Below are 20,743 nucleotides of genomic sequence, written 5' to 3'. Positions count from 1 at the left end.
AAAGAAGATAGATGACGGCTGTTGCACGTATTTAGAATTAGGGTTACAAAAGGAAAAAGAAAGCAGCTGAAATTCCTTTCTTTTTGCTCTGATACCAAATTAACAAATGGCTGACCAGATCTCTTACTTTCATATATCTCAAGGGTATTTATGTATAATACATAGATCTATTTAAGGTAAGTCAACTATACATTTAAATTGATAGCTAATACTTTAATTCTAATACACTAACTTCTAGATAAATAAGAAAAAAAACCTAGATATGTAGATATTTATACAGCTGTACATGCTAACTGAAAATTCCATAAACAATAAATTATAGATGAGAACAACTATTTTGTATAGTTAATCTTTGGAAAAAATTCACTGTTAGGGCAAACCCAGATTGATTCTCAATATGTTATATATAATGTGCAGTGACAAAAGTTTGAAAATACTTTTGTTTGTTAATTACTTTTTATTTTTATAATAGTGGTGGTAATATTAATTTTGGAAACTAAGGGAGATAGTGGTTTGATAATATTTGGAAAGTAAATTAGTGGATTTGGAATATGACCATTAAATTTAGGATGAACCACATTAAACTCCCTTTTTCTATTTACGTTTTGCACTAAATCCCCCTTTTCAAATTTTTTGCCCTCAACTATTCAAAATGGGTGATTTAGCAAACCAACGTTAGCTGAAAGAGAACTGAAATAGAAATTAACTTCAATACCCATTAGGCATATTTGAAAATCTACTTTATGGGTGCATCTTTTTTTATTAAATAATCTAAACGACATCGTTCATAGAAATTAACACTTATATTGTTGTTGTTGTTGTTTTTTTTTTTTTAAATTTTTTTTTTTTTAATATGTTAACATTTTACTAGATTGTTGAGGAGATACAAAATAAGGTTTTGAAAGTAGTCTTTTATTTATATATATATATATATATATATATATATATAAAGAAGAAGAAAAACATGTAGGCATAAATAATAAAAAGGCAAAAAATTAGACATTATATCTCGTAGTGGTAGAAGATGAATCTCTCTAACAAATTTGTATAAAATGAAAATTAATAAAAACCAAGGTAATTAATGCACAATATAATTCTCAATATATATATATTAACAGATAAATTTCAAGGAAAAATCCAGATTTATATAGGTGTGAAGGCTAGATGGAAACGCAACTATAGTATAAATAATATTTAACGGTACATATTATATATACTATTATATTATGATACATATTATATATAATATTATAATGGTGTGTATATATATATATATATATATATATATATATATATATATATAATTGAGTAAGAAGAAAAGTACGTGCTACTGCAATGGTGGATGATGTGATGCTAAGAGTGATAATGTAGTAAATATATATGTGGAGTATATTAAAACAGGTACATGGACATTTTTGCCTCAAAAATATATGATAAAACTCAATGTCCAAATAACTCCCTTTTAGCTAACTTTCGTTACTTAAATCACCCCCTCTTGGATAATTGAGGGGGATTTTTTGGCAAAAAAATAAAAAAAGGGGTTTATTGCAAGACATAGATAGACAAGGGGAGTTTAATGCAGTTCACCCTTAAATTTAATCTAGGAATAATTCTATAAAAATGGAATTTTGGGGGTCAAAGGACAAAAGAATAAAGTCAAAATTAAGTTTTCCAAATTAATAAAATTTTCTCAAAGTCTGAGGTGGACATGGAAATGTATTGTACAGCTTAATTTGTTGCCTAAAATAACCTTCATTCATTGTCTTTTTCTCTCTCCAACCTCTGCAACAGATCAATTGGGTCTCTTCCCTGTTTCCTTCGCCCATCACCTCCATCCTCTCCGGCCAGCCACCACCACCATCATCACATCACCAAATAAATTACAACACCCAAATATATGCAAACATAACAATACAAAATGAATTCAACAATCTGCTTCAGAATGCACCAAATTCAAAACCCAAAATTCGGGTGGCTATTCAATTTTTTTTTTTTTTTTTTTTTTTAAGATTAAGAGGATTATTCTAGTTGAAATTGTTTCAAATTAAACGAATTATCTTTTGCGGTTGACAATGTTTAAACAAATTACAACTGTTTGATAGGAAGGGATGTTGCATATATTATTTTTATCAGCTTTGTTTTTTATTTATTTATTCTGCATTTAATTTTATTCCAGGAACCAATTGTTGTCTAATTGATATTGTAATGGCTGTTTTCGCTACTATGACTGTTCTACTGCTTTTGGAACTAGAGACACATTACCACATTGGTTCAATTTTAATTTTTAATCGGTTACATACCCTTTGGAACTTAGATGTATTGCCCTGAAAGTGAATAATGTGACTTAAATTTTGAAGTTCGAATTGTTGAATTTTGGGTTTTGAATTTGGTGCATTCTGAAGTGGGTTGTTGAATTCGTTTTGTATCGTTATATTTGTATATATTTGGGTGTTGTAATTTATTTGGTGATGTGATGATGGTGGTGGTGGGTGGCTGGAGAGGATGGAGGTGGTGGGCGAAGGAAACAGAGAAGAGAGACCCATTTGATATGTTGAGGTTAGAGAGAGAAAAAGACAATGAATGAAGGTTACTTTAGGTAACAAATTAAGATGTATAGTAAATTTTCATATCCACCTCAGATTTTAAAAAAATTTCATTAATTTAAAAAATTTAATTTTGACTCCATTTTTTTGTTCTTTGACCCCCAAAACTCAATTTTTATGGAATTATCCCTTTAATCTAACTGGGCATTATTGAAAGTGTTTGCTCCACTTTGAACAAGAGATCGCTACCGAATCAATAGTTAATAAAAAAAAACACTCATTTACTATTTGGAAGGCAATAAAATAAACTTTTACAAAATCAATCACTAGTGTTTACAGGACACGGACTATATGCGTTCGATGCTAAATTATAGGGTGATCAAAGAGCGAATAGGTTTGGTTTAGATATTAACAGTAAACTAATTTGATCCTATAGATTTATGAAATTTGAAATTAATTCGATCTGCTCGAAGCTTTAATCCGAGCCACTTTAATCCATAAAACATCAAATTGTAGCTATTGATTCGATTTTCTAAAGAGTCCAATAAAATTTTTTTCTTGACTACAACCCAATTGAATTATCAATTTATTAAACAATAGTTTACATATATTTAAAAGTAATAATAAAAATGAATCAACAAAAAATGAATATTAACGCATCCAGCTAACATACAATAAAAAAAGAATCGTAGTGGCACATCATTATAACAAATTTTAAATAAATGCATCTAGTTATTAGAATGATTAATAACTCATTCAGCAAGAACGTGTATCTATAATATTTGTATATATTATATTATTAATGAATCAATTCGAAAATTTTGAGTGTACACGTAAGTCTCTGTAATAGTTTGTCAGTGGTTCGCACCCGTTAACGACAAACACGTCTACAAGATCATAACAACCACTCCCTTTGGGCCTAATGTTCTCGTTGGCTATACTTTCAACTAGGCCAAGCTCTGTTATCAAATTTTAATGACCCAATCCACCACATATAAGCACTTCGCACTTCTTTTATTTAAATGATATGAAATTGTGCATAGTAGTGTGATAACCCACGGTGTCTCGTACCCGCCGACAACACATCCGTCACAAGGCCGCCACAAGAAATTTACCATATGTCAAACACAATGGATTAGATCGAAAATTTTGAGTGTACACGTAACTCTCTGTGATAGTTTGTCAGTGGTTCGCACCCGTTAACGACAAACACGTCTATAAGATCGTAACAACCACTCCCTTCGGGCCTAATGTTCTCGTTGGCTATACTTTCAACTAGGTCAAGCTCTGTTATCAAATTTTTAATGACCCATTCTACCACATATAAGCACTTCGCACTTCTTTTACTTAAACGATATGAAATTGTGCATCCATAACTTAGTAGTGTGATAACTCACGGTGTCTCGTACCCGCCGACAACACATCCGTCGCAAGGTCGCCACAAGAAATTTACCATATGTCAAACACAATGGATTAGATCGAATGGCTGTAGTCTTTATTTACTTGCCGTCCATGATCATATCACAGGCTCACAGTTCCTTTACCGGGGCGCCAAAACCCTTGGAGTCAAAAAAAAAATTATATAGAAAAATCAAAAAGCAAATGAAAACAAAGATATACCAATCACAGGCCAAGAACTACTGCTACTAGTCTCTACTGCTATTGTTTACATCACACACATATATATTCATATACACACACAAACACACAGACATATCTATATATATATATATTTATCTATATCATCGATTTCCGATTTGGCGATTTGGCCAGCATGGAGCTCCAGAACACAGTGAAAGAAGCCCTAAACGCACTGTACCATCACCCAGACGACGCCGTTCGCTTGCAAGCCGATCGATGGCTTCAAGACTTCCAACGAACTCTCGATGCTTGGCAGGTACTGTTGCCCTCTCTCTTTCTCTCTCTATCCGATTCAATCTTCGATCTCTGTTGATTCATTTTATTGATATATGCATCGTATATGCAATTTCTGCCCTCAGTTGGTGTATTGATTTAAAGCAGTGTTTGAAATCAGTACTGCAACAATTGGATCAATTAGTTTTGTTTGCGAAGGCGAGCTCGTGTGTTGTGGAAGTGTTTATTTGAACGAACTTTGATTTGTATTTGTAAATAGTATGTGCGAATCTTGAGGCGGACTGAATTTGAATTTAGGGTTTTCATTTTTGAAATATGTGTATATATAATAAGTATTGAATTCTACAAATTTGTCATGGGTACAGCGTATGAATCTATAAAATCTGCTTCTTCTTTTTTTTCAATCTGTTTGCAGAGGAACTTATTTTTCATGCTTATTTGGGTTGCTGTAAAAGTGTTGGAAAATTAAAAAGCAATTTTTTTTAATGTTAGCAATTAGATTTTAGTTATTAGTGGTAGTGAAAATCTCTACTTGACCGAGAGTATAATGCCTGGAACAACTGTCCCAATGTGTGTTAGGTTGTCTATACTCTTAGTGATCTTCACAAAGACTTGATTCACTCGATGTCCGACAGCAAAATAAAAATACAACGTAAGAATTTTTTAAATAGAATTTGCCAAGACAGCAAGTCCCAATACCATCAGATAGTTTCATCCTCAAGTGTTACTCTGGAGTCTAAAGTTCTCTTCCTGGCCTCTTGACTATGAAAATTATACTTCTCATAGAGTGCATGCTCAAAATGTCTTTGTTTTTTGTTCTTAAGAATCATGCTTCTTGTCTTGGTGATTATGCGTTTATTCCTGTGTGTAAACCACAAGTTGCTATTACACGATGTTTATTTTTATGTCATTACTTAAGCCTCTTCTTAAGTTAAGATGATTTTCTTTTCAGCTAAATGTAATATCCGATCTGTTTTATTTTGGATTTATCAATATTTTCATTTATTGTTTAGGTCTCTGATAATTTGCTTCATGATGCAACTAGCAATCAAGAAACGTTAATATTTTGTTCTCAAACCCTGAGAAGCAAGGTAATCCATTTCTTCTTGGTCATTATATTTCCACGTGTATTCTACTATTTTATGATACTATTCACGTGTGAATATGTTTTTCTATCTGTTATTTTAATGTTAATTTATGTTTAGGCAAATCCATTTTTTTTTAGCAATTAAATCTTCAGTGAATTTTGTTTCTGATTGATAGGTACAGAAAGATTTTGAAGAGCTACCCTTAGAAGCTTTTCGCCCATTGCGTGATTCTTTAAATGTGAGTAATAGTTCCTACACATCTATCTTGGGCTTGAAATTTCAGTGTGAAATTTAAATTGCAGTAAATTATTAAATTCTTTGTCCATATCACCGAAAATTGTGATTTTTCAACTGGGGAGCTTTGAAATTCAATATTATTACTATTACAATAAATTGCCTCCCCAGTATGATCTGGAGCCAAAAGTTTTGCTATGTCTACACAAATAGAAGCACTTATATCTATCAATTAAATGGTGATGAAGTATGGGCAGTTTGTGTTTGAATAAAGATGATATTGAACAAGAGTTCGAGATGTGGAAAGATCCAATGAATTGCTGTTTTGATTTAAGTTTGGATGTCATATGTTCTTATATGTGGGTGGGCCTTGGCGCAACAGTAAGGTTGCTCCATTGTGGCTTGGAGGTCACGGGTTTGAAACCGGAAACAGCCTCTTCATGTGCGGGTAAGGCTGCATACATTTGATCCTCCCCAGACCCCGCAATGGCGGAAGCCTTGTGCATTGTGCTAGCCAACCTAGCCCTATATCATATGCTCTTAAATGGTGAACCTCTTGTGTGAAGAAAGAGTGGAAAGAGGTTCAAGAGTCACTGTTCTTTTTCATTTCAGTGAAATTGGTTTTTGTTTTTTTTCTTTCTTCTTCTGTTTAGTGTGAGAACATGTCTTATTACTTATGCATATATTTATTTAAGTGATGTAAGTGTATCTTTTACTGTAGTCAAGCTTGATTGCTTTGTGGTTTTATGTGCAGAGCCTATTAAAAACATTTCATAAGGGCCCTCCTAAAGTTAGAACCCAGGTATTATTGGAGGCTTTCTTTTCACAGTGACACAAACTCAACCTGTAATTTACTGTATATTGTGCTAAAATGTCTCACTTTGTAGATTAGTCTTGCGGTGGCTGCATTGGCTGTACATGTATCTGCAGAAGACTGGGGGGAAGGTGGTATTGTGAATTGGCTTAGAGATGAGATGAATTCTCATCCTGAATGCATTCAAAGTTTTCTGGAGCTACTCAGAGTTTTGCCTGAGGTATAAACAAATCAATTTATATTTCGAAACAAAAAATTCTTTGGAATCTACTTATATTTGTCTGGAAAAAAGAGGGGATAAAATTGTAGTCCATGTATGACTAAAGTTGCGCCTTAAGTGCTAGTAAATATGTTGGGGTCTGACAGTGGATACCAAAGCAGCTCTATTGTAATGAGATTGGCATTTATATCACAACTTCAGTATAAGAAATCTATGAAATGTGATATAAGTAAACTGTGCACTGAATAGGTAGAACTAAGTCAACTAACAACCCTTCAAGTAGTTGGTCCAGCCCTCCAAGCACCATGCGTAGGTAGAACTAACAACAATCGGTAAGAAGATAAAGCTATGTGGTCTTATATATAACATTCACTGGAAACACATAAAATTCGCACCCAACAGGTACTGCATTCAATCTGAGAAAGCTATGATTCTGAGCCAGTAATTTAATGCTAGAGTTTGTGCTTTGAATTGTTTAAAGTACTTTATAAACTAGGTACATTGATTTTATCTGGTCATGATTTGGGCCCATCTACAATTGTAATTGTTAACAACCATCTACTCCAAAAGCTTAAGCTGTTAGAGAGCGTGTAACTTTAATATTTATATCCTTCAGCAGTAATAAGCATCTATTTTGTATTGTGTCCAATATACATATATCAAGGGTGTCAATAGGTATGCTGCATGGGTTTCCTAGATGTGTCCGGTCAGTTATCCCTTATTGCTGCTTGCCTGAGGTCTAATACAGTTGGTAAGGGATCTGGCCAGGTAAGACTACACTGTTACTAACCTTGTTGATACTTTGATGCATTTTGGAATCGTTTTCAGAGCAAGATGAGATGCTTATCTACCGTACATATTGTTTGCCATAGAATGCGGTTACCATATATTTTTTTATCGCATTGTGTGCTGGAAGTTACTTGTAACTATTTTGTCTTCACACCAGGAAGTATTCAACTACAAGATTGCAGCTCGTCCTGATAGACGCCGCCAATTTGAAAAAGAATTGGCTTCTGCAATGGAGGTTGCTCTTAACATCTTGACTGCTTGTTTGAATATTAATGAACTTAAGGAGCAGGTGAGAGCTCATCTTCTTTTGGTTGCCTGTGTTCTATTTTACATAGGAATATTATTTTTTCCACTTGATTTGATCTTTTGATTGTATTGGCCATTTGATAAGCGTACTTCTGATTTTTTTTTTTTCTTTCTTAATTGGTACTCACACACACATGCCTCCACTGATGCTTGAACCCTTGGCCTCCCTTTGGGAAGTAGGAGCCTGGTACTGCTAGGCCACTGGCCTGTTGGTCGTACTTCTGAATTTTGGTGTGGTGGAACTGGACAAATGTGAAAGCAAGTTGCCAAATCTTCAACTTTTTGTCTCGTTGATAGCATAACTGGTTTATTTTTCCCCTTTAAATGGATAATAGCTTCAGTTGTACTGCTATTGAGTCCTATATGTAGCTTGTTGTCTTTTATCTCTTTAGTCTTTGATCAACTTTTTGTGTTTGACAGTGAAGTTTTTGAAGTGGGCTAGAGCTGTTTTTGAAGTTTTAGTTGATTTTAGGCTTCTTAGAGGCATATAAATTGGTCTCATAATGAAAATGGATTGAGATTTAAGCCCCAATGTGTAATATAAGCCGGAGCCTACCAGCTGAATCATGCTTAATACTATGTGTTTCCTTTTAGTTATTTGAAATATTTTGTCCCTCTATGAATTAAGATCCATTTCAAGATTGTGCCTAACTGGTAGACACACAATTGAAGGTTCTAGGCTTAAAATTTTATTTAGGAGCTAAATGTATACACACTATGTTGTTACTTTCCTTTTTAGTTCTCATACTCGGGCTGCTACATACTGAGCCCAAAGACCAACAAAGAACATGTGCTATGATCTTGCTATTGATGTTTTAAGAATTTGGTATAGTTTTCTTTGCCCAGGATTGCTTTTATATCGAAACCCCTACTTCCGCTTCTCCTCGTTTTTCTTCTTCCTCCCCCTCTTTGTTTCTTTCTTTCTTGCTTTCTGTCCATTCTTCTTGTATCTGATCTCTTTACTTCTATTCTAACCCATCCTATAATTTAAGTGGTAGACGTCTTTCCTATCTCACTTTCTTATCTTCTCTCCTTATTTTGTATAAGATGATCGTCTTATTCCCTATTGCTCTTGGGTTTTTCTTCAATTATGAACTCTTCTAGTTCTTACTTACCGTGGGTTTATTGCGTGTGGATGTGTGATGGCAGTGTTACCCGTAAGATGGTAGAGGTCCCAATGGATTGGGTTATGGTGGAAATTGAAGTGGCTTAGAGAGAGAGAGAGAGAGATAGTGGCAGCAGTGTTGTTAAAGGCGCGCCTAGGCTCCAGGCTCATACAGGTGCCACACTTGCGCTTGTTGTGTGCTTAGGTGTGCCTTTGACAACATTTGCGCCTTTAATATAGAATATGAATATGCTTTAATAGATATTTAATTTTTCAATTGTGCTCCTCGCTTCACTCAGGCGAGTGCCTTGCCTCCCAAGACCTCTAGTGCCTTTTGATAACACTGAGTGGCAGCATTGGAGAGAAAAAAGGAATTTCGAAGTTACTGTTGCCTTACTGGGACTCATTTCTGTTAGAAAAAGGTTCATGACTGTCTTTTTTTTGTGTGATTCGTTATGTCTGTTAAGCACATAATTTGAATATGTGTCCATTGAGTGTTGCACAATGCGGACGTGGTTGTGAAAACGTTTCAGTTAGATAGACCTTGAGGGGGTGAATAGGTCTGGTTTGTTCTTTTGCTTGTTTTTGAACTTAATTCGATTTTCAGTGAGTTAAAATGCAAACCAAGTAAGCCAACATACAATAACTAATAAAATAAGGAGCAAGGAGAGAGAGAGAGATGACACCAGGATTTTTTTTGTGGACAACCTCAGTAAGGGAAAAAAAAACAGAGACAAGGTCGCCTCAGGCGATCTGATACACTATAGTAGAGAAGGAGTATGAGTTCCAGTGTCTTCAGAACTGTTCCCTATAAGTTGCTGATTCCAGTGTGTTTGGAAGGAGTTGCAGTTGATTTATCTCCAATGCTCAGTGTCCTCGGATTTCAGTGCCTTTGAAATCACCAACGCTACTGATCCACGTCAACACAATCATGATAGCCGCTCCTAAGAGTGATCAACACGAATTTCTCCTTCCACTAGCGCCTGCGAAGAAATTTATTTGATCTGCTGCTATCATCATCTAGGATGATGACAATATTATAGCATGGATTTCAACGATCAGGAGGACCACACGGGCTAACATTCTTGCATAAAAGCGTGAATATATTAAAAGAATGGACATAAATTTCTCCTTGTTTTTTTCTCTCAAAAAGCTCTTAAATTTTGCAATTAGAGTTCTCTCTGTAAAAGAAATCATATCTGAGCTTTTATATCCATAGAATTCTGTTTTCCAATTGATTGTCTTCTAAAAACATTGGGAGAAGTTTCTTAGAGATCAAAGTAATAGGATAAATTTTTAAGTCTTAGTTGATACTGGTGAGGTTGGACCGGTGCAAGTCAAAGTTGAACTACTGCAACTGCTCTCTGAACTAAAGTTCCACCATTGCATGCTCAATTTTGACTGATACAAGTGCATTCTTTCCCAAATTAAATTTGAACAGAAACAAGTTGGACCAATTCATTCATAAGTTCCACCGGTGCAAGTGCATTTTGGTTTGAGCTTAATTTAAACCAGCAGCCTCATGAACCAGTGCAAATTGAAGTTGGACCAATGCACTGTCCAGACTTAAACTACTTGGTCAAATTTCCAACTCGTACTTGTTTTGACACTTTAAAAAGAAAAGGACTTTAAAATAATGTCGTAACACCACTCTACTTACCTGTACCTAGAGTGTCTGTTCCCAATTGATGAAACTTTAATTTGATGAGCTTGAACCTTTGAGTCATATGTATGTTGACGCTTTCAACAGAAAGACTCAGAAACAAAACTACAACTCAATCATTGTTTTAGACACAATATGGCAACACACAATACAATTTCTAACAATAATTTTTTACAGAAAAAATGTTCATATCTAAGCTGCAAGTGCACATGTCAATCATGTTGGTTCAACTGCGGTGGATGGATTGATGGCGGTGGCTACGATGGCTGAGTGATAGATGTGGAGTACAAGAATGGCAGTGGGATGTGAATGGATGGGATTGGATTGGATTGGATTGTTTGAGTTGTGATCAGGAGAAGGAAGAGAACTGTAGAGAGAGTATGAGATGGGTTTTAAAAATGAAATTAGGCAGTTTAGGAAGGGCATAATAGTCTTTTCATTGCCACTCAAATTTGTCTTGTTAATTGAAAATATATTAATATTATTTGAGGTTTAAAGTGCCATTTAGATTAATAATTTAGCGTCCCTTGTATGACAAATTCTGACAAGGGGTGTCAGTTATTTTTATAGAACTTTCATCTGTGGTTATTTGATAAAACCTCAGGGTAGGAGAGAGTAATTTACCCCTTTTTCCAGTTGGTTTCAGCTTTGAGGTTTTTTGATTTGTTCTTACGTTGTCCATCAAGCATAATAGAATCTTTGATTAACTTGAAATTCTAAATCTGTAATGATTCCATGCTGTTTGATTTTTTCATTTGTAATATTTTAAATCAATGTTATTGGAATATTTGAATGACATTAGATTCGAAAGGAATAAGCTAATATAGTGGTATATGATATATCCACCTTTTCTTGATGATATCACTTCTCCTAAGGTGTTCAGAGGAAGCCACTTCCAAACGGCAAAATGGTGTATTCTTTCTGAGACATGGTCCTGAAGCAATTAAGAATTAAAAAATGTTTTTCTAATTTTTCTTGGAATCTTTACCTTCATCTCGAGTCTTCATAGACTCATATAAAATGTCACACTGCTTGAATTGATTTTACTGTTGTCTCCATATCAAGTCACATTTGGTGGCCTGGGCTTTAAAGAACCTCCAATTGCTTCAAACCTTTTGTTGTGCATTTGAGGGGCTGTATTCAACTTCTTCTCCTGGTGTTTATGGTTGCGCTTGTTTATTAGCAATGATGTACGTTGGTGTTATGGTTTCTTATGGTCTATTCTGAAAACAGAAGAATCTTGCCACTAGAAAAGTTTACCTTGAGGACGTCTAACACTAGCTTTTGAATTATTTTCTCATTTGGATTTCTGATTATCTAATTACCTTGCAGGTTCTTGAGGCATTTGCTTCTTGGCTTCGGCTAAGGCATAGGTATTTGCTTCTCTTCTTTGTATCTTTGGATGTCCAGATTTACAGAAATTTGGTTGTGTCACAAGATTGGTTGCCTTAGAATTGGAAGTATTTTGTGATATATGTAGCCTAAATTTTGATTGGTGGTTTGTCTTATGGTGGTTGTGATTGTCTTGGTCACATATTGAGGACCTTTTGGACAATTTAGTTGGTATACAAAGTGTTAATCGTTCTAGGTACTGGGGTAGAAACATACATTCTATGCTTTTCCAAGGAGAATTTATGCCCTTGGGATTACTTGTTACTTGACCAGGGATGTTTTGATATCCCTCATCTTATTTAATTTTGGTACATTTAATGACTCTGTCAGGAATTAATGTTATAATAGCTAGATCATTTTTAGATCTCTAATGCTTAAAGAATAATATCTCAAGCTTCATAAAAGAATCCTTCCTTGCAGGACCTTTGGTAATTGCTCGACTGTTATTAAATATTTTCTCTTATATATAGTCTAGACCCTTTCTACTTACCAAAAAAAAAAAAAACAAAAAAATAGTCTAGACCCTTTCTAGTGAGAGATGATGAAGTCTCATTCTTTGCATGGTAAAGAGCTGAATGGAAGATAGGATTTTAGAAGTACATGGTTATATTTTGAATACTTCAATAATATGATCAAATGAGCAGTTACTATTCCCAGAATGACCAGAAATAGTCTCAAAGATGGGGAGCTGATAATTTTTATGGAACATTTATTTTAAATTTCTTCATTATTTTAACAAAAATATGAACAAGGTGCTTGTGTGATTCACCTACCAAAAGGGGGAAAAAAGCAGTATTGTTCAAAATGTTGTTACTTTTTTTACATTACTCACGACGTTATGTTTCCACCTTTTCCTCCTTTTTTTGTTTTTTAAATAAGGTAGAAGATATAAAATTTTCATAAATAAAATTTTCATATAAGGGAAGAGAAATTGGAGTCTGGGTCTGAGTGCAGGTGAAGGTCTCATTAGAAATCACCTAGTAAATTTGGGTCACGTACAACGTTTGTGCAGAAGTTCATTCTATTGAAGATGGTCTAGAATTGTTGCTTTCCTATAGTAGTAGTTTCACTTTAGTTCTTGTTGATTTCTTAATATGTGGCCGAACTTCTTGTCCTTTTCTTGTTTTGTTATTTCATCTTAATTAATGTGTGTTTTTTTTTTCCTAGTTGGTACTCACATACACATGTCTCTTCTGAAACTTGAACCTCTGACCTCCCTTGGGGAAGTAAGAAGCCAATACCGCTAGGCCACTGGCCTGTTGGTAATTAATGTGTGTTTAGTGGGAAGCGTACGTGTTATATTTTGTATGAAACTGATTTTTTTTTTTTTTCCTTAACCATGGAAAACCATTAGTAATTTTGCTGACTTTTTTAACAATTAAGAGTATCTTATGTTAGAAAACTCCCTCTGCCTCAACATAAATGTCATGCTTTCCTTTCAGGGATGTACCAAAATAAATGTTTACCTACATTTTTAGGATATTTTAAGGTTTAACTTTCCTAAATATTCCTTGGGTTTTGAAAACTTAAATTTTATATTGGGTTGGATTAGTTAGGTAGTTTTCAAGGGGGACAATGCATTAAATGTATGTCTCCTTAAAAAATTTAGATTTTCAGAGGGCGATGCTTATTTTGGAACAAAGGGAGTATTGAGTAGGGTGGTGCTGGGATTGTAATTTGTGTTTTGTGCCGTTTGACTGAAAGAAGACGGTGAAGTTGAAGAACAGTGAAGAATATCTCAAAAAACCCCCAAAACTCATTTACATATCTAGATTAAGATAATATGAGATCTTAGGTTCCATCCATGACCTAGGTTTGATCTTTCGAGGCTTGAAATTATCTTTTAAGTGTGTTTCTTGAAAAGCATTTTTTGATAAGTAAAGATTTCATAGAAAAGTGCTCAAATGGGAACGCATCCCATATACAACTGAGAAAAGGCCAAAATTTTTTTATGCTCAAACTATCCAAAAATACTTGAGATCCTCCACTGATTTACTATACCGACCATGTATCCAAAAAAATAAAGAACTAAGAATATGGAATTTGAGTGCCCAAATAGGACTCTTCCCCTCCAAATAATGTCCTATTTCTCTCCCGCCATACACCTCACCAGTCACCATAGGCAAAGGAGGGCCGCATGCCATGCATCTCAGGCTTGCTTCCCCACTATACACCTTCTCCACTGATTTACTATACCAATGCATGAGAAGATGATTTACTGACTCCTGCACATGCAGCATTGTGCAACATCTGCCGCCGCCTCCTCGGGTTGTTAGTAGTGATAAATTGATAATCCTCCCCAAGGCTGCTGTCCATCCAAAAAAAGCCACCTTCAGCAGGGCTTTTTTTTTTTTTTTTTTGGATAAATAAGAGTTTGTTAGAAAGCGTTCAATAGGGGACCACATCCCAGGCACTGTACAAGGCCGAAGTCAAAAAAAAGTCATGCAGACCCAAGGAACCCAAAAACTCAACAATCTCCTTAACAATCTTCAGTGGGGCTTTTCTTAAAACAGTTTTTTAAAAGGATTTATCTTTTTGTTTCAGATAGGACTCCTATATCGACTATAACTATGGGCTTATAGTCAGTTTAGGGTATGTTTTTTACAGTTCTGTGCATACTTTAGAGAGAGAAGGCTTTAAAATTAAATCTATGGTTTCATAGACGAGCAAGTTTTTTTTGAAAGGTATCATAGACAACCAAGTTCTACGTGATTGTGAGAATCAAGGCAAGGAGCACAACAAAGACCATAAAAAGTATCAACTGGGTGATTAGCAGAAAACGAGAATCTGAAAAACTATGGAGAGCATGCTTGTGGGTGGTCAAGTTTGTAGCGTGAGTCTTGGTCAGGGTTAACTAGGGAATTATTCGGGTTAAGAGTCTGGTAACCAAGTTTTGTAAACCTTTCTCATGGTGGATTGTTCATGCATGGACCAAGGGTCCTGTGCTTCTTCCCTTCTGAGAGATTTCCATGTAAATAATTGTGTCTTTGCTTTATTTTTACTATTTTATGTGTTTGTGAATGTAATTGGGATACATGGATAACCAATTAACTGAAAACTGGACAAAGTTTAACTAAAATTTGAAACGTTATCAGAGCCTTGGGCAATGATTCTATATTCTTTTTTTATCCTAGTTGGCACTCACACCCCTCCAAGGAATTGTTTGCACCTAGCAAGATTCGATCCTGAGACCTGATGCTTAATGAGGCACTAGGGCCCAAGTCTTTTCCAACTAGGCCAACCCCTTGGGGTTGATTCTATATTCTTCATATATATATATGTGTGTGTATATATATGGATGTGTGTGTATTTTATTGTATTTACTTGTGTTCACTTTAATATTTTTTAAGATGTAGATGTGCTTCCTTTGACCAAATTTACTTGCATACAGAAATCTTTTGAATTTTGTCATTTCTTTTCTAAAACCTGGTGATAATGGATTAGAAAAATCGCACAATTCTACATGTGAGGATATGTATACAGAGTTGCATTTTATTGTTCTTACTTGAGAACACTTTGATTATTTATTTAAATATTTTTTTAAATGTAGCTGTGCTTCCTAGGAAAAAAATTACTTGCATACAGAAATCTTTTGAATTTTTCCATTTCTTTTCTGAAACTTGGTGATAATGAATTAGAAAATCGCACAACTCTACATGTGAGGATGTGTATACAGAGTTACAGATATTTCAGTGTCAGCTCAGTATTGAGATAGTTATCTCTCTCTCTTGAAATTTACTGCTTGTTGATTTGGTATGTGGGGCTTTAATATGATGGTATACTCGGTCATTGTAATTTATTTATTTATTTGTTTGTGTAAATTTCTTTTTTCTGATGCATATGATGATCCTATTATTTGAATTTATGTTGGTTTCAGGATCCCTGCGTCTACACTTGCTTCTCACCCATTAGTCCTTGCAGCTCTCTCTAGCTTGAATTCTGATTTGCTTTTAGAGGCGTCAGTAAATGGTACAATAAATTTGACTACCTAAATTTTTTCTTTTTGGCTACAATTATGATATCTCAGTATTTGTTGCTGTGAAGCTTTTATTATGATTATAATGTTACATTGTCTTTGATGGGATGTAAGAACTTCTGCAGTGCCATCGGGTTGTAAAATTGCTCTACGGACATACACATTACATCTTAACTATTGTTTGCTTGCACCATTAAAAATCATTCTGGCCATTAAAAATCATTCTGGTATTTATCTGATTCTAGGCAAATATTATGATCATTTATACTATGAGACGGTTTATCAAAATATGCAGTGGATGCTGGGTTTCAGTGCGTTTCATTGAACTAACATGTCTATTTCAAGGCAACATAACTATAGAATTTAAACTATTAACTTTACAATAATACAGCTTGTAGTTGAAGTAGGAAACAATTATGTGAGGAAGGTGAAACATGAGTATGTAACGGAAGAGTGAGCAAAAACAAAGCTGTCAGGAAAGTATTATTGTTTATCATTGAGGTTGAGACTGTCTTTTGTCCTCAAGTGTTCTTTGTGTAGGTTATTCATCTAGTTATGACTACACATTTAATGTTTCATTTATCATCTTCCATTGCATGCTTTAATAGGTTATGCATTGAACATCTTTTGTATATAAACTAATATGTATATCATGTTACGTTTTGATTACACATTTAATGTTTCGGTCATCATCTGCTATTCATATGGCCATCATTGGAAGTGAGGAGATTCAGATCCGATAGCGGTGAAGAGATGGAGGAGAGAATCACCAAGTCATGGTTGCGGGGTGAGAGTAGAAGACTGGAATGCCTGGACGATCTGGAATTGGGAAATAACGCCCTATCAGGCTTTATTTGAAATCCATGAACTTTGGGTCATTAAATTCTGATTTAACCGGATTTAAAATCCTTGGGTCGGTTGGTCATCCAAACATGTCACGTGGATTTCGGATAAGTATTTCAAATTCAGTGGGCCCAAATCTACAAACCCAAATGTAGCCTAAGGGAAGATAGTCAGTGGATTTCAAGACAGTGTTAGGAGAAGATTGAAGATTATTGGACCTCGCAAGGGGAAGGGTCAACCAGCCTGTTTTCGGTTTCAGCATCCGTTTTAATTTTTTTTGGGCTGAAAGTAGTGATAAGAGGGTGGTGTGCTGTGCCACATGAATGTGGCTATGTGTGGGGCTGTGTTACTATGTACTGGGTGTCAGTCTGGTCTGATCCTGGATGATTTCTATAGTTTTAGATGTTTGTATGTGTATGCAATGACACTACAACATTGGTATTAAATGGAAAAGTATGGAATGCGATAATTGAGCAAAGTTAATGCTTATTGGATCTGTGATTTCGTTTTGGAAGTTTTATTGGATCTGTAATTGCATGGCATATAGTGATATTCATTGCAAATGCGGAGTGCTTGTGGATTTTCCAGGGTACTGCTGATATTTTTCCTTTTCGGTGGAAGGTAGGGGAGATAATCTTGTCAGGTCATGCTTTGGTCGTGTTATTTCAAATCAAGATGCGTTTAAAGGGTTAAGTGCTTACTGAATATGGCCTGTTTGATAGAAGGTGAATACTCTAAACATGGACATGACCCATTGATTAAAGAGGAATCTGACATGGCACACAATCCTTTCAATAAATGGGTCCTTGGGGTCATGCTAGTTTGGACTCAATGTTGGGACCAAAGGACCCAATTACGGCAGAGGGAAAAAAATCTGAGAAAGTGGTTTCTGTTTTATTTTTACTAACAACAATCCCATAAATCTAATTATGAGAATAAAAAAAGCAATGTGCACCGAGCCTTAAATAACTATATCATCATATGGTTTCCACCACCCCCTAAAAGAAAAAAGGTGTTAGGATCAAGTTATAACTAAAAGGGCAGTAATATGTGACAGAAATCATCACATGGTTTCCATGGTGCATATGTTTGCTGATGATATTGTGCTCTTGGAAATCTCTGAAGTGAAATTAGCAATGAAACTAAAAATGTGGAGAAATGCTGTAGCATTGAAAGGATTGAGAATTACTTGAACTAAAACTTAGTATATGGATTGTAAATTTAATAAATATTCGGACGTTGATAATCTAATGATAACACTCCAAAATCAAAAGATTACTCAAAACAATCATTTTTGCTACCTAAGATCGATAATCCAAAATGATGGAGATATATAACTAGTAGAATTGGGGTGATTTGGACAAAATGGAGACAAGCTAGTGGGTATTATGTGATAAAAGAATAACATATAGGCTTAAAGGAAAATTTTATAGAATCGTTTATAGACCAACTATGCTGTAAGGAGCAGAGGGTTGGGCCCTGAAAAACAAACAAGAACAGCGCCTTCATGTAGCGGAGATTAGAATGTTGAGATGGATAAGTGAACTGACTAGAAGGGATATGATCACTAATGAAAGTGTGAGTGTGAAATTAGGTGTAGAATCCATTGGTGAGAAAATTAGGGAGAGTAGGCTTAGAGATGGTTTGGACACATACATCGGAGACCTAGAGCCGCGTTGGTCAAATGAGGGAGACGAGTTGTGATAGAAGGTAAGAGAAGAAAAGGGCAACCAAGTATAACATGGGATGAGGTTATTAAAAATGACTTTAAAAAGTTAAATATAGTATTGAGTTAGACTCTGTTCTTCTGCTGAGGAGACTATTGAGGTTTTGGCTTTCTTGGGGCCTTAGGGTACCCAGGTTTTTGTGATTTGTTAGGGATGTGTTCCCCTTTTGAACGCTTTTGTTTAATGAATTATTTATTTATCAAAAAAAAAAGAGAGTTAAATATAGTTGGTGAAATGGCATGTAGTAGAAAAGATTGGAGAGAGATGATTCATGTGGCCGACCCTATTCATATGAGATTAAGGCGGTGATGATGATGATGATTTGGAAAGCCCAGAGCTGTACCCAGGTTTTTGATGGGAGTGGCTGTAATCTCTTCTATTTTTATTTTTTTTCATTGGCAAGAAACACACTCACACACCCACTTTGCCCCAATGGAGACTTGAACCCTCGACTTTCTACTAAGGTGGGGAAGTACCACTAGGCTACAGCCCTTGGTCTGTAATCTCTTTTATACTTGATGAGAACTTCTGTTTTAGTCTATGAAATTCTTGAATTATTTCTAAGACATTCTTGATGAAAACTTTTGTTGCAGTCGTTTCTGAATTGATACACTACTCAACAGCACGAAACTCAGGTGGCGTTTCTGCCCAGATGCCTTTAATTCAAGTTATTGTGCCTCAAGTTATGAGTCTTAAAGCACAGCTTAGAGATTCTTCGAAGGTATCTCTTCAACAGAACTTCATATATTTTATCTTGGGTGCCAAGTGGTTTACCTTTGGAATGGGTAATCCTTCCTATTGAAATGATTTAGCAAACCCCCTTCTCCTCGTCGTCCGAACTGTAAAAGGAAGAATTGGTTAACTTTTATGAAATCATTACTACTGTTTGACTGTTATTGTTGTTATGTTGTTGTTCTTATTTTATTAGTGTGAGGTTGATTGGCATGATCTGCAAAAGATGGTACTATCGTAACAAACTCATCTGGCACCCAAGAAATATATACAGTGGTGAATTTCATGCATTAGTGTCTTTTATGTGCCATTTGGATCAAAACTCTGGCTTGACTAGCATATGAAGAACTCTTACTCTTAAAAAACTTTCTTTTATTTATTTATGGTGTAGGCAATAGCTGATGACAGTGACATTTTGATTTCTGAGACAGAAACTTCCATTAACCCTAGGGATTTCAAGTTCTTATGCACAAAGCATCCTCAAACATTTTCTCAGCCACTGTATTTGCTCTCTAGTTGGTATTTTAACAGAGCATATTGCACACTGTTGTCGTTGCTTTTCGGAGTGTTTCATATTTGGTTGCCATAACCATTGTATTTCATGATGAAAATGGGTTTTGTTTTTCAATTTCATCTGTATGAACAAGGGAAATGGAAGGAAGGTGTTGGCATGTTTTTTTCTCTTTTATAGCACTTTTGAGCATTTTCCAAACCTTCCTTTGTTCTTTTGAAGTTCCAAGTGGAGTCTTCCGGTCTGTTTATTCTTCATCTTGCCTTGAAGAGCAAAGATGGAATGAGCTTTAATTACTGTCTTAATGCGTTTTTTATCACTGTAATCTAATACCTTAAGGTTTTCCATAAAAAGGGAACATTGTACCTTTATTGAAATTTGCTGTTGTACTCATTCTCAAGAGCAAACTTTAAAGGAATTGGTTGTTACCATGGTTGCAGAGTAGCAAGGAAGGTCCTGTAATTGAAACCTGTTGACTCCACATAATTAGTTCAGGTTCTTAGATCTGGGGAGGAGATTGTCGATTTTTTGGCCTCTTTGAAGGCTTAGTGTTTGTTTTTGGTTTGTTGTTCCCTTGGGACGCACTGCCCTTTTGAGCGCTTTCTATACATTTCTTACTTATAAAAAAAAAAAAAAATTAGTTCTGGTGGATGTTCTATTCACTAAGGGCCCTACGTGCGGAAGAGTGTTGAAGCATACATCCACTTTAAGAATTTAAGCTTCTAGACCAGTTGATTTTTAACAACAGTGTTACAGTCGGCCGATCTCTTCTTAAAGTTTTGGAACAATGCTTCTTTCTTTAGTTATATATAACAGAATAGCCCCAAGGCTTTCGGAGGTATATCGAAGAGCATTTAAGAATTTATGAGATGAAACCTCACTGGGAATAAGTTAAACTGAAAATCTGTTGGTAAATTTTTATAAA

General features: G+C 35.1%; 1 protein-coding gene across 2 annotated transcripts in view; it reads left to right on the top strand.

Moving 5' to 3' along the window:
• Nucleotides 1–4,081: 4,081 nt before the first annotated feature.
• LOC132283887 (transportin MOS14) overlaps nt 4,082–20,743 on the top strand; it is a 46,546-nt gene continuing 29,884 nt past the window's right edge. The window contains exons 1-9 of one of the 2 annotated variants that reach the window (XR_009472156.1): nt 4,082–4,440; nt 5,432–5,509; nt 5,682–5,744; nt 6,495–6,542; nt 6,628–6,774; nt 7,721–7,852; nt 11,970–12,010; nt 15,907–15,998; nt 19,169–19,296. Coding sequence is in view for 1 of the 2 variants with exons in the window: in XM_059785926.1 (XP_059641909.1) it covers nt 4,318–4,440; nt 5,432–5,509; nt 5,682–5,744; nt 6,495–6,542; nt 6,628–6,774; nt 7,721–7,852; nt 11,970–12,010; nt 15,907–15,998; nt 19,169–19,296 (852 nt within the window). In the remaining variant the exon portion in view is untranslated. The remainder of the gene's footprint in view (nt 4,441–5,431; nt 5,510–5,681; nt 5,745–6,494; nt 6,543–6,627; nt 6,775–7,720; nt 7,853–11,969; nt 12,011–15,906; nt 15,999–19,168; nt 19,297–20,743) is intronic. The other variant, XM_059785926.1, reaches the window with a different exon arrangement.

Source organism: Cornus florida, unplaced genomic scaffold (assembly GCF_030987335.1).
Source record: "Cornus florida cultivar Cherokee Brave unplaced genomic scaffold, ASM3098733v1 CherokeeBrave_3.0.0_Hap2_Chr11, whole genome shotgun sequence".
NCBI lineage: Eukaryota > Viridiplantae > Streptophyta > Magnoliopsida > Cornales > Cornaceae > Cornus > Cornus florida.
Note: the sequence above shows the minus strand (reverse complement) of the source record. Positions and strands in the feature narration are given on the sequence as shown.